The sequence below is a fragment of the Rhinoderma darwinii genome, chromosome 6, assembly GCF_050947455.1.
Source record: "Rhinoderma darwinii isolate aRhiDar2 chromosome 6, aRhiDar2.hap1, whole genome shotgun sequence".
Taxonomy (NCBI): domain Eukaryota; kingdom Metazoa; phylum Chordata; class Amphibia; order Anura; family Rhinodermatidae; genus Rhinoderma; species Rhinoderma darwinii.
This window is the reverse complement of record NC_134692.1, coordinates 94,822,298-94,839,431: the sequence shown is the minus strand read 5'-3', so window position 1 is coordinate 94,839,431 and position 17,134 is coordinate 94,822,298. Positions and strand designations below refer to the sequence as shown.

Genomic DNA, 17,134 nt, shown 5'->3' with positions numbered 1-17,134 from the left:
CAGCTCCGTACTACAAAGTCATAGGCACACCATTGATTGTGGAAGAGAGAGAAAAAAATATAGTAAAAAATGAGTGAACCATAACGGCGCTGCTGGTATAAGGGTGGAAGGAATAGGAGATATTAATATAGCAACGGCTCTATTGCAAGAGGCTACGCGCTTCGATGCTGAACTAGCGTCATCATCAGGCCAAGTATACAGAACAGTAAAACAAGTCTCCTTAAATGTAGGTGGTGTGATCACAAACAGCAGGGTATTGAAAAAAACGCCAAATTTGGACTCAAAGTCCGACTCTGATGTCACAAGTGATCAGAAAGTTATAAAAAAAAGTACATAGTTACATAGTTAGTACGGCTGAAAAGAGACACATGTCCATCAAGTTCAACCAAGGGATGGGAAAAGGGAAGATAAAAATTTCTACACATAGGAGCTAATACTTTTTTGTTCTAGGAAATTATCTAACCCTTTTTTAAAGCCATCTACTGTCCCTGCTGCGACCAGCTCCTGCGGTAGACTATTCCATAGATTCACAGTTCTCACGGTAAAGAAGGCTTGTGGCCTCTACAGGTTGAACCTTTTTTTCTCCAGACGGAGGGAGCGCCCCTTGTTTTTTGAGGGGTTTTACATGGAACAGGATTTCGCCATATTAGTAGTAAAATTAAATAAAATAAAATAACATTGCAGTAGCAAATAACAATATGCAACAAATACAGTTGTTGAGAAATACAGGATGTGAGATTGAAAAATGAGTGAGAAGCACGTAATATATACAATGATTGCTATGGTAACATAAGGATTAACATTCAGACTGGGAGCGCGATCTCAAACGTTTGTCAGTGAAAGTAATGTTTCGACAGGGGAACATAACTGTGTATTGAGAGAGGAGGATGTATAGATTTAAAGAGGCTCTGTCACCACATGATAAGTGCCCTATCTCCTATATAAGGAGATCGGCGCTATAATGTACGTGACAGTAATGCTTTTTATTTAGAAAAACGATCTATTTTAAACCACTTTATGAGCGATTTTTAGCTTTATGCTAATGAGTTTCTTAATGCCCAAGTGGGCGTGTTTTACTTTAGACCAAGTGGGCGTTGTACAGAGGAGTGTATGACGCTGACCAATCGGCATCATGCACTCCTCTCCATTCATTTACACTGCACTAGCGATATAGTTATATCACTATGTGCAGCTACATACACAAGCCCTAACATTACTGTAGTGTCCTGATAATGAATATACATCACTACCAGCCTGGACGTCATGTGTACTCAGAATCCTGACACTTCTGAATCTTTTCTGTGAGATTCCAGCAAGGCAAGCGTAATCTCGCGAGATTACGATGTAACCTGTCATTTCAAACGAGATTACAATTGCCTTGCTGGAATCTCACAGAAAAGATTCAGAAGTGTCAGGATTCTGAATACACATCACGTCCTGGCTGGAGGTAATGTATATTCATTGTCAGGACACTGCAGTAATATAATAGTCTGTTTATGTGGCTGCACATAGCGATATAGCTATATCGCTAGTGCAGTGTAAATGAATGGAGAGAAGTGCATGATGCTGATTGGTCAGCGTCATGCACTCCTCTGTACAACGCCCACTTGGTCTAAAGTAAAACTTGGGCATTATGAAACTCATTAGCATAAAGCTAAAGATCGCTCATAAAGTGGTTTAAAATAGATTGTTTTTCTAAATAAAAAGCATTACTGTCACCTACATTACAGCGCCGATCTCCTTATATAGGAGATAGGGCACTTATCATGTGGTGACAGAGTCTCTTTAAATGTAGGTAATATCGCTTACATCCTGGGAAAAATCATAACAGCGAGAGGTTCCACAATGGACCAAATGACGCTCTAAGGGCAGATACAGACGGACGTTGCGTTTTTGCGCGCGCAAATACCATTTGACAGCTGCGTGTGTCATCCGTGTATGATGCGCGGCTGCGTGATTTTCGCGCTGCCGCCATCATAGAGATGAGGCTAGTCGACGCCCGTCACTGTCCAAGGTGCTGAAAGAGCTAACTGACCCTCGACAGTGAATGCCGAACACAATATACAGCAACCTGTTAAAAAAAAAAAGAAAAAGTTCGTACTTACCGAGAACTTCCCGGCCGTTGCCTTGGTGACGCGTCCTTGGTGACGCGCCTCTCTTGACATCGGGCCCCACCTCCCTGGATGACGCGGCAGTCCATGTGACCGCTGCAGCCTGTTCTTGGCCTGTGATTGGCTGGAGCTGTCACTTGGACTGAATTGTCATCCCGGGAGGTCAGACTGGAGGAAGAAGCCGGGAGTTATCGGTAAGTCAGAACTTCGTTTTTTTTTTACAGGTTCATGTTTATTGGGATCGGTAGTCACTGTCCATGGTGCTGAAACAGTTTAACTCTTTCAGCACCCTGGACAGTGACTATCTCCGGACGTCGCGTACCGGGAATTTTTTTGCCGTGTTCGGCCAAAACGACTTCGGCCGAACCCGGTGAAGTTCGGTTCGTTTGTCCGGGTTCGCTCATCTCAAAGACACTCCATTTGGATGTTTGGAAACAGAAAAGCACGTGGTGCTTTTCTGGTTACATTCATCCTTTTGACAGCTGGTGCGCTGTTTCAGTCGGTTCGCACGGAAGTGCTTCCGTGCGACCTGCGTGGTTTTCACGCACCCATTGACTTCAATGGGTGCGTGATGCGCGAAATACGCGGAGATATTGAACCTGTCGCGCTTTTTGCGCAGCTGACAAACGCTGCGCAAAAAGCATGGACTGTCTGTACTGCCCCATAGACTTGTATTGGTCTGTGCGTGGCGCGTGAAAACCATGCGGCCCGCACGGACCCAATACACGCTAGTGTGAATCCCCCCTAATAGCGTTCACAGCGTCATGGCATCCACAGCTGAATAAAAACTACGGTAGCCGGAGGGGTACAACCGCATCGCTGGGAGCTGGACGTGGTGAGTATTAATCCCTTAATGACTAGCCAATTTTAGACCTAAATGACTAAGCCATTTTATACGTTTTTCCATCGTCTCATTCAAAGAGCTATAACTTTTTTATTTTTGCGTCGACATAGCTGTATAAGGTCTTGTATTTTGCGGGACAAGTTGTAATTTTTAGTAGCACCATTTTGGGGTACATAGAATTTATTGATTAACTTTTATTAACTTTTTTGGGGGGGGGGGGATAGAAAGAAAACTGCAATTTCGCCACACTTTTTTGCGCCCTAAATTTAAGCCGTTAACTGAGGGTGGTATAAATAACACAATAACTTTATTCAGCGGGTTGTTGCGATTGCAACGATACCAAATGCATATAGATTTTGTTTGATTTACTACGTTTACACAACGAAAACACCTTTTTTCAAAATTATTTGTTTTTGCATGTCCATATTTGAAGAGCCATAACGTTTTTTACATTTTTTTGTGGGAAGACTTGTAGTTTTTATCGGTACCATTTTGGAGTAGATGCGACTTTTTGATCACTTTTTATCACATTTTTTTTTTTAAGGCTGGATTCAAAGAAAACAACAATTTTTGCATGGTTTCTTTATTTTATTTTTTACGACGTTCACCGTGCGGGTTAAATGATGTAATAACTTCATATTTGGGGTCGTTACGGACGCGGCGATACCAAATGTGTAACGTTTTTACTTTATTTTGTTTGTTAATAATAAAGCAGTTTGTAAGGGGAAAAAGTGGGTTGAGACCTAGCAGCCATTTACTACAGGCAGACCTTTATTAGGCCCCCGGCTGCCATCGGAGACACAGACACTCGGCGATCATATCGCCGGGTGTCAGTGGGATGAGAGGGATCTCCCTCCCTCCGTGAGCCCGTTCCATACTTTCCCTACCCGACTTTGGCGTATGGATGTTGGGAAGGGGTTAATGACCAAGCCATTTTTTACGTTTTTCCATCGTCTCATTCCAAGAGCTATAACTTTTTTTATTTTTGCGTCGACTTATCTGTATAAGGTCTTGTTTTTTGCGGGACAAGTTGTATTTTTTAATAGCACCATTTTGGGGTACATAGAATTTATTGATTATCTTTTATTAACTTTTTTTTGGGGGGGTAATGGAAAAAAAACCATACATTTCACCACACTTTTTTGCGTCTGAGGTTTACGCCATTTACTGAGTGGTATAAATAACATAATATCTTTATTCAGTGGGTCATTAAGATTGTGGCGATATATATATATATATATTGTATGTTTTACTACTTTCACACAGTAAAAACACATTTTTTTTCAAAATAATTTTTTTTTGTGTCGCCATGTTTCAAGAGCCATAATTGTTTTATTTTTAGGCCGATGCAGCTGTATGAGGGCTTGTTTTTTGCAGGACAACTTTTATTGGTATGATTTTGGAGTACATGCGACTTTTTCATCACTGTTTATAAAAAAAAATGTGAAGGCAGGATGTACAGAAAACAACAATTCTGCCGTTGTTTTTTATTTAATTTTTTACGGTGATCACTGTGCGGGTTAAATAACGTAATCACTTTTTAGGTGGGGTCGTTACGGACGCGGCGATACCAAATATGTGTAATGTTTTATCTATTTTTTTCATATTAAAGTCTTTTATAAGGGAAAAAGTGGGTTTTTAATTTTTTTTTATTTGGGATTTTTATTTATTAACTTTATTAAACTTTTTGATAACTTTATTTTTAGTTGCACTAGGGGACTTCACTATGCGAACGTCTGATCGCTTTTATAATACACTGCAATACTTCTGTATTGCAGCCTGTTATTGCCTGTCAGTGTTACACAGGCAATGTCATGCCTCATCCATGGCTTAGCAGGCATCCACCACAGGCAGACCTTGTTAGGCCCCCGGCTGCCATAGAAGCCATTTGCACCCTCTCTCATGGGGTGAGAGAGGGAGCTCCCTCCGTCCAAAACCACTTGGATGTGGCACTCCGCTATTGAGCGCCGCATCTAAGGGGTTAAACGGATGAGGTCGATGTTGAAATCAATCCCGCCCGTTAGTGCGGGTGTCCGGCTGTCTTTAGACAGCCCGACACCCACTTTAGCCGGCACAGGACACCCTTGCCGGGCTTATGTCACAGCGCCGTGAAAAGGCGGTGCTCTGGCATAAGTACCCTTAGCGGCCGCCGTGAAAAGGCGTATTGGCGGCCATTAAGGGGTTAAACAAAGTGTGTCTATGCATTTCGCACAAACACACAACTGTAATTTTGATAACAACATATCTATTACACCCATTGAGCAAATTTCTCCAGGTTTCTCCAACAGATTTTCTCAAATGAGAAAATGACTGGATCTTCAAACTTCTCATGTTTGCACTCTGAAGGCCTGAATGACATAACTGAAACTTCGCTTGACTGACATCAGTTGGTTGATATAAATCTACATACATTTATTTATCCTTTTATACATCATGCATAAGTATTTTATATCAACCTATGGTTATTATTGAGCCTTAAATATCAGGTTTGGGCATACTGATAATTATCAATGTATGGAAACTCTCGTTGACTAGCGTGACATTAGTAATTAATTTTTAAACAGCTTTCATTTTATATGCTATTCTCATAATTGTTTTTTTTTATATATGCTATTTTTGTGATTTCAACATTCATTTATTGTTGATCACCCAGCATGAATACTCTTATATTAGCCACTTTATATGTCCTTTTTACATGTCCTATTTTCCCCTCTTTTTTCCCCTTTATGCACCAACCAATTCCCCTTTTTATTTATTGTGTACATTCATTCTTAACTCTATCTATTTCTCTACATAGACTCTTCTGACATATTACATATTTCTCTATCTTTTAAAACATATAGCATTTTTTTTTTTTTTTTTTTTTATCACACTGTGGTTTCATTACCCTTGCATAACTACATTATGCCAATCATTCTAATGATTATGTTCAAATTTCTCTCCTCGTCCCCCTCCCTTGTGTGCTAATCCATTTAATACTCACCACGTCCAGCTCCCAGCGATGCGGTTGTACCCCTCCGGCTACCGTAGTTTTTATTCAGCTGTGGTTGGCATGACGCGCTGAACGCTATTAGAGCGTAATTTGGTCCATCGTGGAACCTCTTGCTGTTATGATTTTTCCCAGGTGGTAAGCGATATTACCTACATTTAAATCTATACATCCTCCTCTCTCAATACACAGTTATGTTCCCCTGTCGAAACATTACTTTCACTGACAAACGTTTGAGATCGCGCTCCCAGTCTGAATGTTAATCCTTATGTTACCATAGCAATCATTGTATATATTACGTGCTTCTCACTCATTTTTCAATCTCACATCCTGTATTTCTCAACAACTGTATTTGTTGCATATTGTTGTTTTATTTTTATTATTTCACTACTTTGTTTATAACTTTCTGATCACTTGTGACATCAGAGTCGGACTTTGACCCCAAATTTGGCGGTTTTTTTCAATACCCTGCTGTTTGTGATCACACCACCTACATTTAAGGAGACTTGTTTTACTGTTCTGTATACTTGGCCTGATGATGACGCTAGTTCAGCGTCGAAACGCGTAGCCTCCTGCAATAGAGCCGTTGCTATATTAATAGCTCCTATTTCCTTCCACCCTTATACCAGCAGCGCCGTTATGGTTCACTCATTTTTTACTATTTTTTTTCTTTTCCAGCGGGAACTAACTTCTGTTACCGGTTGTGTACCTGGCTGAAGCGATTTTATGGTCCTCTTTTAATCCATTATAGAGTTGTGTTTTTGGCTGTACAACCTCAAGGGTTCATCACAATTACCCCTGGGGATCTGCACTACTATGGGGCTACTATGGCGCTTTTACTCATAGGCACACCTTCGTATGGTGCCACGGTATTTTGCCATATTATAATGCTTATAGGGAAGAATACCTCTGTAATTCGACATCTGATGGAACATATGGCCATGATTACGGAATCCAGCACCAAAAAATTATTGGTACATTATGGTCCTATAGACTTCTGCAAAAAATGCATTCACTTTTAGGAAGATTGCCTCTTTCTCCAAATGCAGAATGCCTATATGTCATGAAAAGCCCATTAAATGTAGGGACAAAAACATGAAGTGTCCAAAGCTTTAGTGGGCACCTAGTGTCAGGGAATAAGGCAGCTGTCGCCTTTCTTTTTTAGGAAGATTTAACCAGGTTACTAGAGGAAGCTTGATACATTCTGGATATCATTAGCAAGCCATATGTACACTGATGTTTTGTTTTTTTTGCCCCATTCCTGCCCAGAATGCTATGAATTGAAGGTTGAGATGATACTGGCACACACAAGTCCAGTTTCTATTTTTGTGATGAACATCTACAATGGAGCTTTATGATATAACCCAGTGTACTCATGTCTAACATGAGATCATGTTATAAGCAGTAAAGTGGTCTTCTAGGGGGTGGTCCTCTCAAAGCAGATTGCCAGTATGCACAGTATATGTTAAAAATCTGTTACAGGAAATCTTGTCTGGATAAAGGGGTGGTCTTCTAGAGAGGTTTCACTATGCTATTACCTATTATGTTAGCGTAGTTTTACCGAAAAGGGGTTTTCCCTGAATTACCATTTATCACCTATCCACGGGATAGGTGATAAATGTATGATCGCTGGGGGCTCCACCACTGGGACCCCGTCCTATCTCTAGAACAGATTTTTAATGGAGTGGTGGTCACGTATGTGCGCTGCCAGTCCATTCAATGTCTATGATGCCGACAGAGACCGCCACATACATCGCTCGGCTGTTTTCATCATTCCCATAAACTTTGAATGGAGTGACAGCGTACATGCGCAACCACCGCTCCATTCAAAATCCTCCTCAATTAAATTGTGCAGTGAGGAGGAACGGGGTTCGGGACCCCCGTTCTGGAGATGCGTGGGGGTCCCAGTGGTGTGGCCCCCAGCAATCATACATTTATTTTCTATCCGGGGAATAGGTGATAAATCTTAATTGTGGAAAAACCCCTTTAATTAAATTTTGTTTCAAACGGTTATATTTTCCAAAGACTAACAAAATACTGTTATTGTTCTTCAGGTAATCCAAGAAGCTGCTATGCTTTAAATAACACAGGAGACAATACAGAAGATCCAGATGGAGATTCCAAGTATGATATTAATGCTATATTACGTGTGTACATGTATGTGTATATATAATATTATATTATTATCATTTTTTTTAAACAAATGTACACTTATAATATCACAATTATCATTTATAATATCACAATTCGGATGGTGTGACTGAGGCTCTTTTCAATGATCCCTGTCTTTTGTGAGCTTCTCTTGATCATTAATTCATCATCAGTTATTAAAAGTAGCTAGTGTGGTGGCTGTGCAGTGTGTGCCTCATTCCTAGATATCCCACTTCATCAATTTAATTCCCTCCTTTCTAGATTCCTAGATATCCAATTTCATCAATTTTATTCCAATAACCATAGATTTGCTGACCCCCATCTTTGGCACTGCTCAGAAATTTCTGTCACCCGAAGGCTATAATCACACGACCGTGAAAAAAACACTTCTGTCACACGACCTCTTCAGAACAGTGCAGTTCTATAGGTGTATTCACATAGCCTTTTTTTTTTTTTTTTAAAGGCCCGTGAATACTGTCTGTCAAATAATAGAACATTCTATTTTTTGACAATTTTCACGGCCCTCATAGAAGTCAATGAATCAGATTTTAACGGTCGTTATTTTTTTAGAAAGCACTCCTTTTGACGGCTGTTAAAAACTGATCCTGGCCCTCACAAGGTGACTCCCCGGGTACAGCCCCACTTTAAGCACTGACCCGGGCAAGCCCCTGACATCACTGTCCATATATGCACCGTGATGTCTGGCCTTTCAACTATGAAGTTCCCGGCCAGAGCATCGCATGCTCTCTGGCCGGGGACTTCTGTCTTAGGAAAGCCCTTGACGTCACTGTTCGTATATGGACAGTGAGATTCCCTGGCCAGAGCTTCGGTAATGCTCTGGCAGGGGATTCCGCTCATAGAGGGAGCCCCTGACGTCAATTTGTATGTATGGACGGTGTCGTCAGGGGCTCCTCCAGGAGCGGAATTCCCAGCCAGAGTGTCTACAATGCTCTGGTCAGGGATTCTGATCCTGGAGTATCCCCTGACATTACCGTCCATATAGTGCTATACATGTCTTGTCAACAATGATGCAAACTGTATGGAGACGGACGATCTTGTTTGTCCCCATGCAGTTAAATGATTGCTAAATTTAAATGGAGCTAAACGAGCGCCGATCAACAAGCTACACCGTCAGTTGGCATTAGTTTACTGGCATATATATAATATACATACCAGTATAAAATGGACCTTAAAGGGTAACTAAACTTTTAAAAAACTTTAGACATGTCAGAAGTTATAATTGGTGGGGGTCCAAGCACTGAGACCCCCACCGATCGCTAAAACGAAGCGGCAGAAGTACTCGGGTGATCGCTCTGCCGCTTTGGTTCTGATTGGCTTTCCTCAGAAAGCTGAGCGAGCAGTGTATGGGCTCAGACTTTGTATTGAGCCTGTACACCGTTCCAAGGAAATCTAATCAGAAATAAAGCAGCACAGAGCTCAACCGAGTGATTCTGCCTCTTTGTTTTAGCGATGGTGGCGGTCTCGTGCTCGGACCCCCACTGATCAAAAACTACTGATATGTCAATATGACATGTCAAAAGTTTTTTTTAAAGTTTAGTTACACTTAAATGATACTTTAGCATGTCACAGTGGTATATCAGAACATGTTATCAGTGGGCGTCTGAGCCATGACCACTGCCCGTGCTGAAATTGTAGGGGCTATTGTGCTGAACTCATGGAGTGGAATAGCAAGAATTCCAATAACTGAAGGCACCGAGTATGCCACGAGAGACTTGTGCAGTCTAAAGGATGCAGCAACCCCTTTAGTTTTGGATTAGGCTTGAAGGTTTGAGCTTAAGGACCCCCACCTCCCACCAATAACTTCTCCGAACATGTCAGATGTTTTAGCATTAATTTATTTTTTAAATGTGGTTGTACAGAAGTTTAACATTGATGACCTATTTCCATTAATGTTTGAGCACTTCCGCTCGTAAGAATGAGCTTCTGTTCCTGGTAATGCAGTTCGAACTATTCACTTACATGGGATTACTGGCACTGCCAGGTACAGCTGCTCGTATGGATGAGCCATTTTGCCTATGTAAACAATGAGGGACTGCAAGTGCAGCATCCTTTTCATTGTGCAGTGGGGGTCCCGGGGGTCAGACCACCACCATTTAAAGATTGATGGCCTTCCTAAGGATAGGCCATCAATGTTAAAAATGAAAACTCCCAAAAAAACACCTTTTAATCCTATTGGAGCATCCCATGTAAGAAAAGGTCAAGGGTCAGGAATGCTTGTAGTTCAAGATCCATATACAGCAATATATTTATCTCACTGCTGAGAAACAGCTTTTCAACTTTCCAAAAATGTGTCACTATAGACAAGCATTTATCACAAGGAAGTTTGCAGATTTTTAACTGTAACTACACACTGCGTTCAATTTGGCCATTTCTGCATGTTATCTACTAAGATGTGGGGAGCCCGATGTCTTCAGCAACTTTTATTTTTGAGGAAAACATTAGTCGGCTATGAAAAATCCTATATGGACAAAAGATTTTCTTACAACCTATATAGACATTAAATTGTTGGTGGATCATGCAATAAATCAAGACAATGTATAATGCCAGTATAAAATTGTCATAGGTCCACACTACTTTATTTGAAAGTCCGTGTATTGTACACATGTGTATGAAGTATGCCTCATGCACACGACCGTTGTGCCACTCAGGCCGTTTTTGTCGCTATTTGAGTGGCACCTGATAGTCTTCATGAACCCATTCACTTTAGCGGTCGAATCGGGTTCGTGAAAAATGGTCCGAGCCTCCGATCCGAGGAAAGACAGAACATTTCCTATCTTTCTTCGGATCACTGATGGGACTTGGATGGCACACACGGTCGTGTGCATGAGGCGTAAGGTCCCATGTCCACTTCAGTTCTTTTCTTTAGGGTGCTAACCGTTTTTTTAACTGATGGCACCCTCACATTCATTTCAATGGGGCCATGCACACTCTCGTTGTTTTAATGCAACCGTGTGGCCGTTCCAACAAAAATAAGACAGGTTCCTGTCCGTTTTTTACGGAACAGTCTCGGCCTATTCAATCATTTGGTCCGTGAAACAACGGACTGCACACGGAAGCCATCCGTGTGCGGTTCGTGTTTCATGGATCCGTCACTAGCGTCCGTACGACGGCCAACGGAGTGTGCATGAGGCCTAACAGCTTGTTTTTTGGGTTATCTGCATGATCAATATTCACTGTGAATACTAATGTCACGTTCTGTTCAATTACAGTCGTATAACCTATCACAGCCTGATATACCTTTATTGAATTATTGCCGATGACTGTGCAGGTTTTTTGGCTAATGAGCCTGTTTTATTTTCATTAATTCAGTAGAGGTATATTTGAATCGTTCTATCAGGCTGTGATAGGTTATCTGCATGATAAACAATGAACACTTTGGTGAGCTAGTGATAATCATTTTGTTTGCTGTGAAGATTAGGCTAGCTCTACATACAGACTATTTTTGCAACGTTTTGTAGCACTGCATGTCTTCATATTTTGCATCAAATTTGATATTTTGTTGCACAGCATTTGCGTAACACAAGTCCATAAGTAAAAATGTTGTTCAACTCTCATCTTTTAATTCCATCTCGGAATATCTAAAATAAAAGTTGCTTGTAAAGTGCACTTTAAGGCTGGGTTCACACAGAGTTTTTTTGCAGGCAGAAAATCTGCCTCAAAATTCCGTTTGGAATTTTGAGGCAGATTTTGCTCTTCCTGCATGCCGATTTTCACGGCATTTTTCGCCCGCGGGAAAAAAAAACAGCGAAATACGCTTTCTCTGCCTCCCATTGATGTCAATGGGAGGTCAGAGACGTCAACGCCCGAAGATAGGGCATGTCGCTTCTTTTTCCCGCGAGACAGTTTTTCCGCTTGTGGGAAAAAAAAACGCCTCCGCCTCCCATTGAAATGAATGGGAGGCATTTTCGGACATTTTTTGGTGTGCTTTCAGATGCGGGTTCCGCGTCAAATAAAGTGTCAAAAACACTGTGTGAATTGACCCTAATACTGCTCAATGTATTCTCATATACTGCAGCGGTCATGTGATAAAAATCTGCATGTAGTCTTAGCCTACAAGTTATGAAATAATGTGCTTCAGGTTATGTCGTGTAGTATGTAGTTGTGCAGCGTGTACTTTTATGTTGTTTCATGTTTTTCTTTGTTGATGGCTCCCGTTCCTATTCCAGAGAGCTATGTCCTCTAACGGATGAGCAGTTGGTTGCAGGGTAAGACTGGACATTCTAACCAATAATAACTTGTTTAGAATGTGTCTCTAGCGCTTCCTATTTGTGCTGATGTATGTAATAACTGAAACTGTAATCTTCCCATTCATTAATAGACTTGTAATTGTCTACTAACACTTCTTGGCAAAGATCTACGCTTTACTGAATTCTGAGAAATTCTTCATTTCATATTTGTCTTGTGAACTGTTCAAATACTGAATGAAATTGCACAGTGAATAAACAAACCAAGCACTGTTAAGGCCTCATGCCCACTTCAGTTATTTTGTTCAGGGTGCTATCCGTTTTTTTAACTGATCACACCCTGACACATTCATTTCTATAGGGCAATGCACACTTCAGTTGTTTTGACGGGTCCGTTCCATCAAAAATAGTGCATGTCCTACTTTTGTCAGTCGTTTAGTAACCGTGGGGCTCATTGAAGTCTATGGCCTCATGCACACATCCTTCACCGTTTTCACGTCCGTTTAAAACGGATCCGTGTGTCCGTTGTGACATCCGTGCGGTTTCCGTTGTCACTCGGTGTCCGTTCCCTTGTTCCGTTTTAAATGGATGCTATGCTTCCGTTTGTCTTCTATTTTAAACGGTCTGTTAAATTCCATCTTGTGTGTTGAATGCAGGGAACTTTGGCACGCCCTGCCGTTGCTTAGCAACGGATCCGTGAAAAACGGACGGCACACAGATGCCTTCCGTGTGCCGTTCGTTTTTTTGACGGACCCATAGACTTCAACGGGCCCCACCGTCACTGAACGACTGACAAAAGTAGGACATGCACTACTTTTGACCGAGCGGAACCGTCAAAACAGAAATGTGCATGGCCCAATAGAAATGAATGTGTCAGGGTGCTATCCGTTAAAAAAAACGGATAGCACCCTGAAGAAAATAACTTGAAGCGGGCATGAGCCTTATGGGTCCGTCAAAAAAACGGACGGCACACGGACGGCATCTGTGTGCCGTCCGTTTTTCACGGATCTGTTGCTAAGCAACGCCTGGGCGTGCCAAAGTTCCCTGCATTGAACACACAAGATGGATTTTAACAGACCGTTTAAAACAGAAGACAAACGGAAGCACAACGGACACTCGGATACGTTTTAAACTGACGGGAAAATGGTGAAGGATGTGTGCATGAGGCCTAAGAAGAGGATGAAACAACTGGTTTGGAGCTCCTGAGCCATTGTTGGGCAGCATTGTGTTTGTTTTTTTTTAGTTGCACACTATGATATTGTTAGGCCTCATGCACACTTCCGTCGACCGTTGTACGGCCGTTAATGACGGTTCCGTCAAACACGGGCCACACACGGATGGCATCCGTGTGCAGTCTGTTGTTTCACGGTCCAAATTCAATGCAAAGGCCGAGGCTGTTCCGTCAAAAACTGGCAGGAGTAGGACCTGCACTACTTTTGACGGAACAGCCGCACGGTTCCGTTAAAACAACGGAAGTGTGCATGGCCCCATTGAAATGAATGTGTCGGGGTGCTATCGGTTGAAAAAACGGATAGCACCCTGACGCAAAAAACTGAAGTGGGCATGAGGCCTAAAATGAGTACTGAATGAGATGAATGTAAACGCATATGTCAGGGAATTGAATACACAGTAGCTTGCTGATATTTGTTAGCGTGCAACTTTTTTTTTTACTTCAGCCTATGGCTGGGTTCACACGGAATTTTGAGGCAGATTTTCCTCTGCCTGCGCGCCAATTTTCGCTGCGTTTTTCGTGGCATTTTTTTGCCCGCGGCCATTGAGCGCCGTGGGCATAAAACGCTGCGAAGTACGCTTTCTCTGCCTCCCATTGATATCAATGGGAGATCAGAGGCGTAAATGCCCGAAGCTAGGGCATGTCCCTTCTTTTTCCTGCGAGCCGGTTTTTCCGCTCGCGGGGAAAAAAAACCTGCCTCCCATTGAAATCAATGGGAGGCATTTTTGGGCGTTTTTTGTCGCGTTTTTCGGCGTGGTTTCCGCGCCAAAAAACTCGTTAAAAAGCTCTGTGTGAAAGGAGTGTAAAATGTTTTTAAAAATTAAAAAAAAGAAACCCTTTTCCCATTTCTCCCCAAGCACAGTGTAAAAATAAAAAAATTGATATTGCTGCATCCGTAAAAGTCTGAAACGATTACAATATTACAATCGTTGTCTTTTGGTCACTATAGCGCTAAAAATAATTAAATAAAAGTGATAAAAAAATCGTATGTACCAAAAAATGGTGCTAATAAAACATTTTTTTTTTTACACATTTTATTAGTTCTCCTAGGGGACTTGAACCAGCGATCGTCAGATCGCTGGTACAAAACACTGCAATACAAATGTATTGCAGTATATTGTCATTTTTACAGGCTTCTGCTACCCCCTGTGGTTTTTCCATGAAGGACATTTATGACATATCCACAGGATATGTCATAAATGTCAGGTAGATGCAGGTCCCACCTCTGAGACCCTCACCTATGATTTGAACGGAGCCCCCTAAACACCGTTCTAGCTTTTTGTGCTCTCCCGGCCACTCAATGATTACATCAGAGTTTCCCAACCTTTTCGGACTCAAGGCACCCCTGTAAAAAAAAAAATTTCCTCAGGGCACCCCTACCAAAAATTGTTTAAAGAAAGACAGAAGACCGCTAAAAACAAGCACTACACTCTTAGGCTGGGTTCACACGAGCACATTAACGTCCGTAATGGACGGACATATTTCGTCCGGAAGTCCCGGACCGTACTCAGTTCAGGGAGCCGGGCTCCTAGCATCATAGTTATGTACGATGCTAGGAGTCCCTGCCTCTCTGCAGGACAACTGTCCCATACTGTAATCATGTTTTCAGTACGGGACAGTTGTCCGGCAGCGAGGCAGAGACTCCTAGCATCGTACATAACTATGATGCTAGGAGCCCGGCTCCCTGCACTGAGTTCGGTCCGGGACTTCCGGCCGAAATACGTCCGTCCATTACGGACGTTAATGTGCTTGTGTGAACCCAGCCTTAGGGTATGTTCACATAGCGTTTTCCTTCAGGAATTTTGAGGCAGATTTTGAATTGACAGTGTTGTTTGTAGTTTTTTTTTGCCTGTTTTTTTTTTTTTTTTTAAAAGCACACCAAATGAGCGCCACAGGTATTTTCTGCCTCCTATGAATTTTAATTGGAGGTCAGAGGTGGAAATCACTTGAAGACCATCAGCCCCCACTCACAGTAAAATGACCATCTGCCCCCCACTCACAGTAAAATGACCATCTGCCCCCCACTCACAGTAAAATGACCATCTGCCCCCCACTCACAGTAAAATGACCATCAGCCCCCCACTCACAGTAAAATGACCATCTGCCCCCCATTCATAGTAAAATGACCATCAGCCCACCACTCACAGATGTGCCCCCATGTAGGTAGTGCCACACAGCCCCCGTGTCGGTATATGGACAGAGACATCAAGCACTTCTTCAGGGAGCTATAGAGGCGCTATGTACAGGAAGGGGGTGGGGTGGGGTTGCTATTTACGGAGGTGGGTATTTCCATCTACGGAGGTCGGGGGTGCTAGCTACAAGGGGGCTGCAAAAAAATGTCCTCCCAGTACTCACATGCACTTTGCGCTGTGAGGAGGAGGAGAGGAAGCGTGGCAGTGGTTGGGAACCGCTGGATTACATGATCGAGTTACGGGAACAGCGTAACTCGCTGAGCTACGCCGTTTATGTAACTCCCATAGTAGTGAATAGCAGTTACGGAAGCATCTTAGAATTCGAGCTACACTGTTTCCGTAACTACTATTCAGTTCTATGGGAGTTACGGAAACAGCGTAGCTCAGCAAGCTACGCTATTTCCGTATCTCGACCATGTAATCATTAAGTGGCCAGGAGAGCACGCCCTGTTCTAGGGATAGGTGCGGGTCCCAGAGGTGGGACCAGCATCTATGACATTTCCTGTGGCTATGTCATATATATCTTTCATGGGAAAACCCCTATAAATGCTGCGGTCGCTAATGACCATGGCATTTAACTAGGTAAACGGGTAGGAACAGCGCGATCGCTGTTCCTGGCCGTTATAGCAGCATGTCAGCTGTAAAACACAGCTGACACCTGCAGTGTATCGAGCGGTCTCAGTGTGTGAACCCGCACCAAACATCACCCCCTCCCCGCACCATGACGGCACGTCATGGGTCGGGTAGGGGTTAATTAAGGAAGCGGTCATAGGGTCTGGCGCAGCCGGGTCCCTTGACTGCCTACTATAAGACGCAGGGACTTCTTAGCAAGATTTCTTGCTAAAAACTGCGTCTTATAGTCCGAAAAATACAGTATTTGTTTTTGAGTCGCCATAGTTTAACCCGTTAGTGACCGGCCCATAGTGTTTCTACGTCGGTCACTAACGGGCCTTATTCCGATGCAATAGACTTTTTACGTCGCTGCATCGGAATAAGTAAACAGAGCAGGGAGCTGTCGATCTCACCTGTTTAACCCCCTCAGATGCGGTGCTCAATAGCGTGCACCGCATCTGAGTGGTTTTGGAGAGAGGGAGGGGAGGGAGCTCTCTCTCATCCCACCGACACCCGGCGATAAAATCGCCTAGTGTCTGTGTCTCCGATTTGCAGCCTCAGGGGCATAATAAAGGCCCCCAGGTCTGCCTGTAGTGAATGCCTGCTAGTTCATGCCGTGCAGTGTGTTATAATAGCGATCGGAGAATCGCATATTAAAGTCCCCTAGTGGGCCTAGTAAAAAAGTTTAATAAAGTTAATAAAAAAAATAATATGAAAAACCCACTTTTTCCCCTTACAAAATGCTTTACTATTAATAAACCAAAGTATAGTAAAAAAGTTACGCATATTTGGTATCGCC

At 42.6% G+C, this 17,134-nt stretch overlaps 1 protein-coding gene across 4 annotated transcripts in view; it reads left to right on the top strand.

The window, feature by feature from the left end:
- NPRL3 (NPR3 like, GATOR1 complex subunit) overlaps positions 1-17,134 on the top strand; it is a 202,910-nt gene that overhangs the window by 25,641 nt on the left and 160,135 nt on the right. For 3 of the 4 annotated variants that reach the window (XM_075830052.1, XM_075830051.1, XM_075830055.1), the window contains exons 3-4: positions 7,999-8,068; positions 12,283-12,321. In XM_075830052.1, coding sequence (XP_075686167.1) covers positions 7,999-8,068; positions 12,283-12,321 — 109 coding nt within the window. The remainder of the gene's footprint in view (positions 1-7,998; positions 8,069-12,282; positions 12,322-17,134) is intronic. The other variant, XM_075830053.1, reaches the window with a different exon arrangement.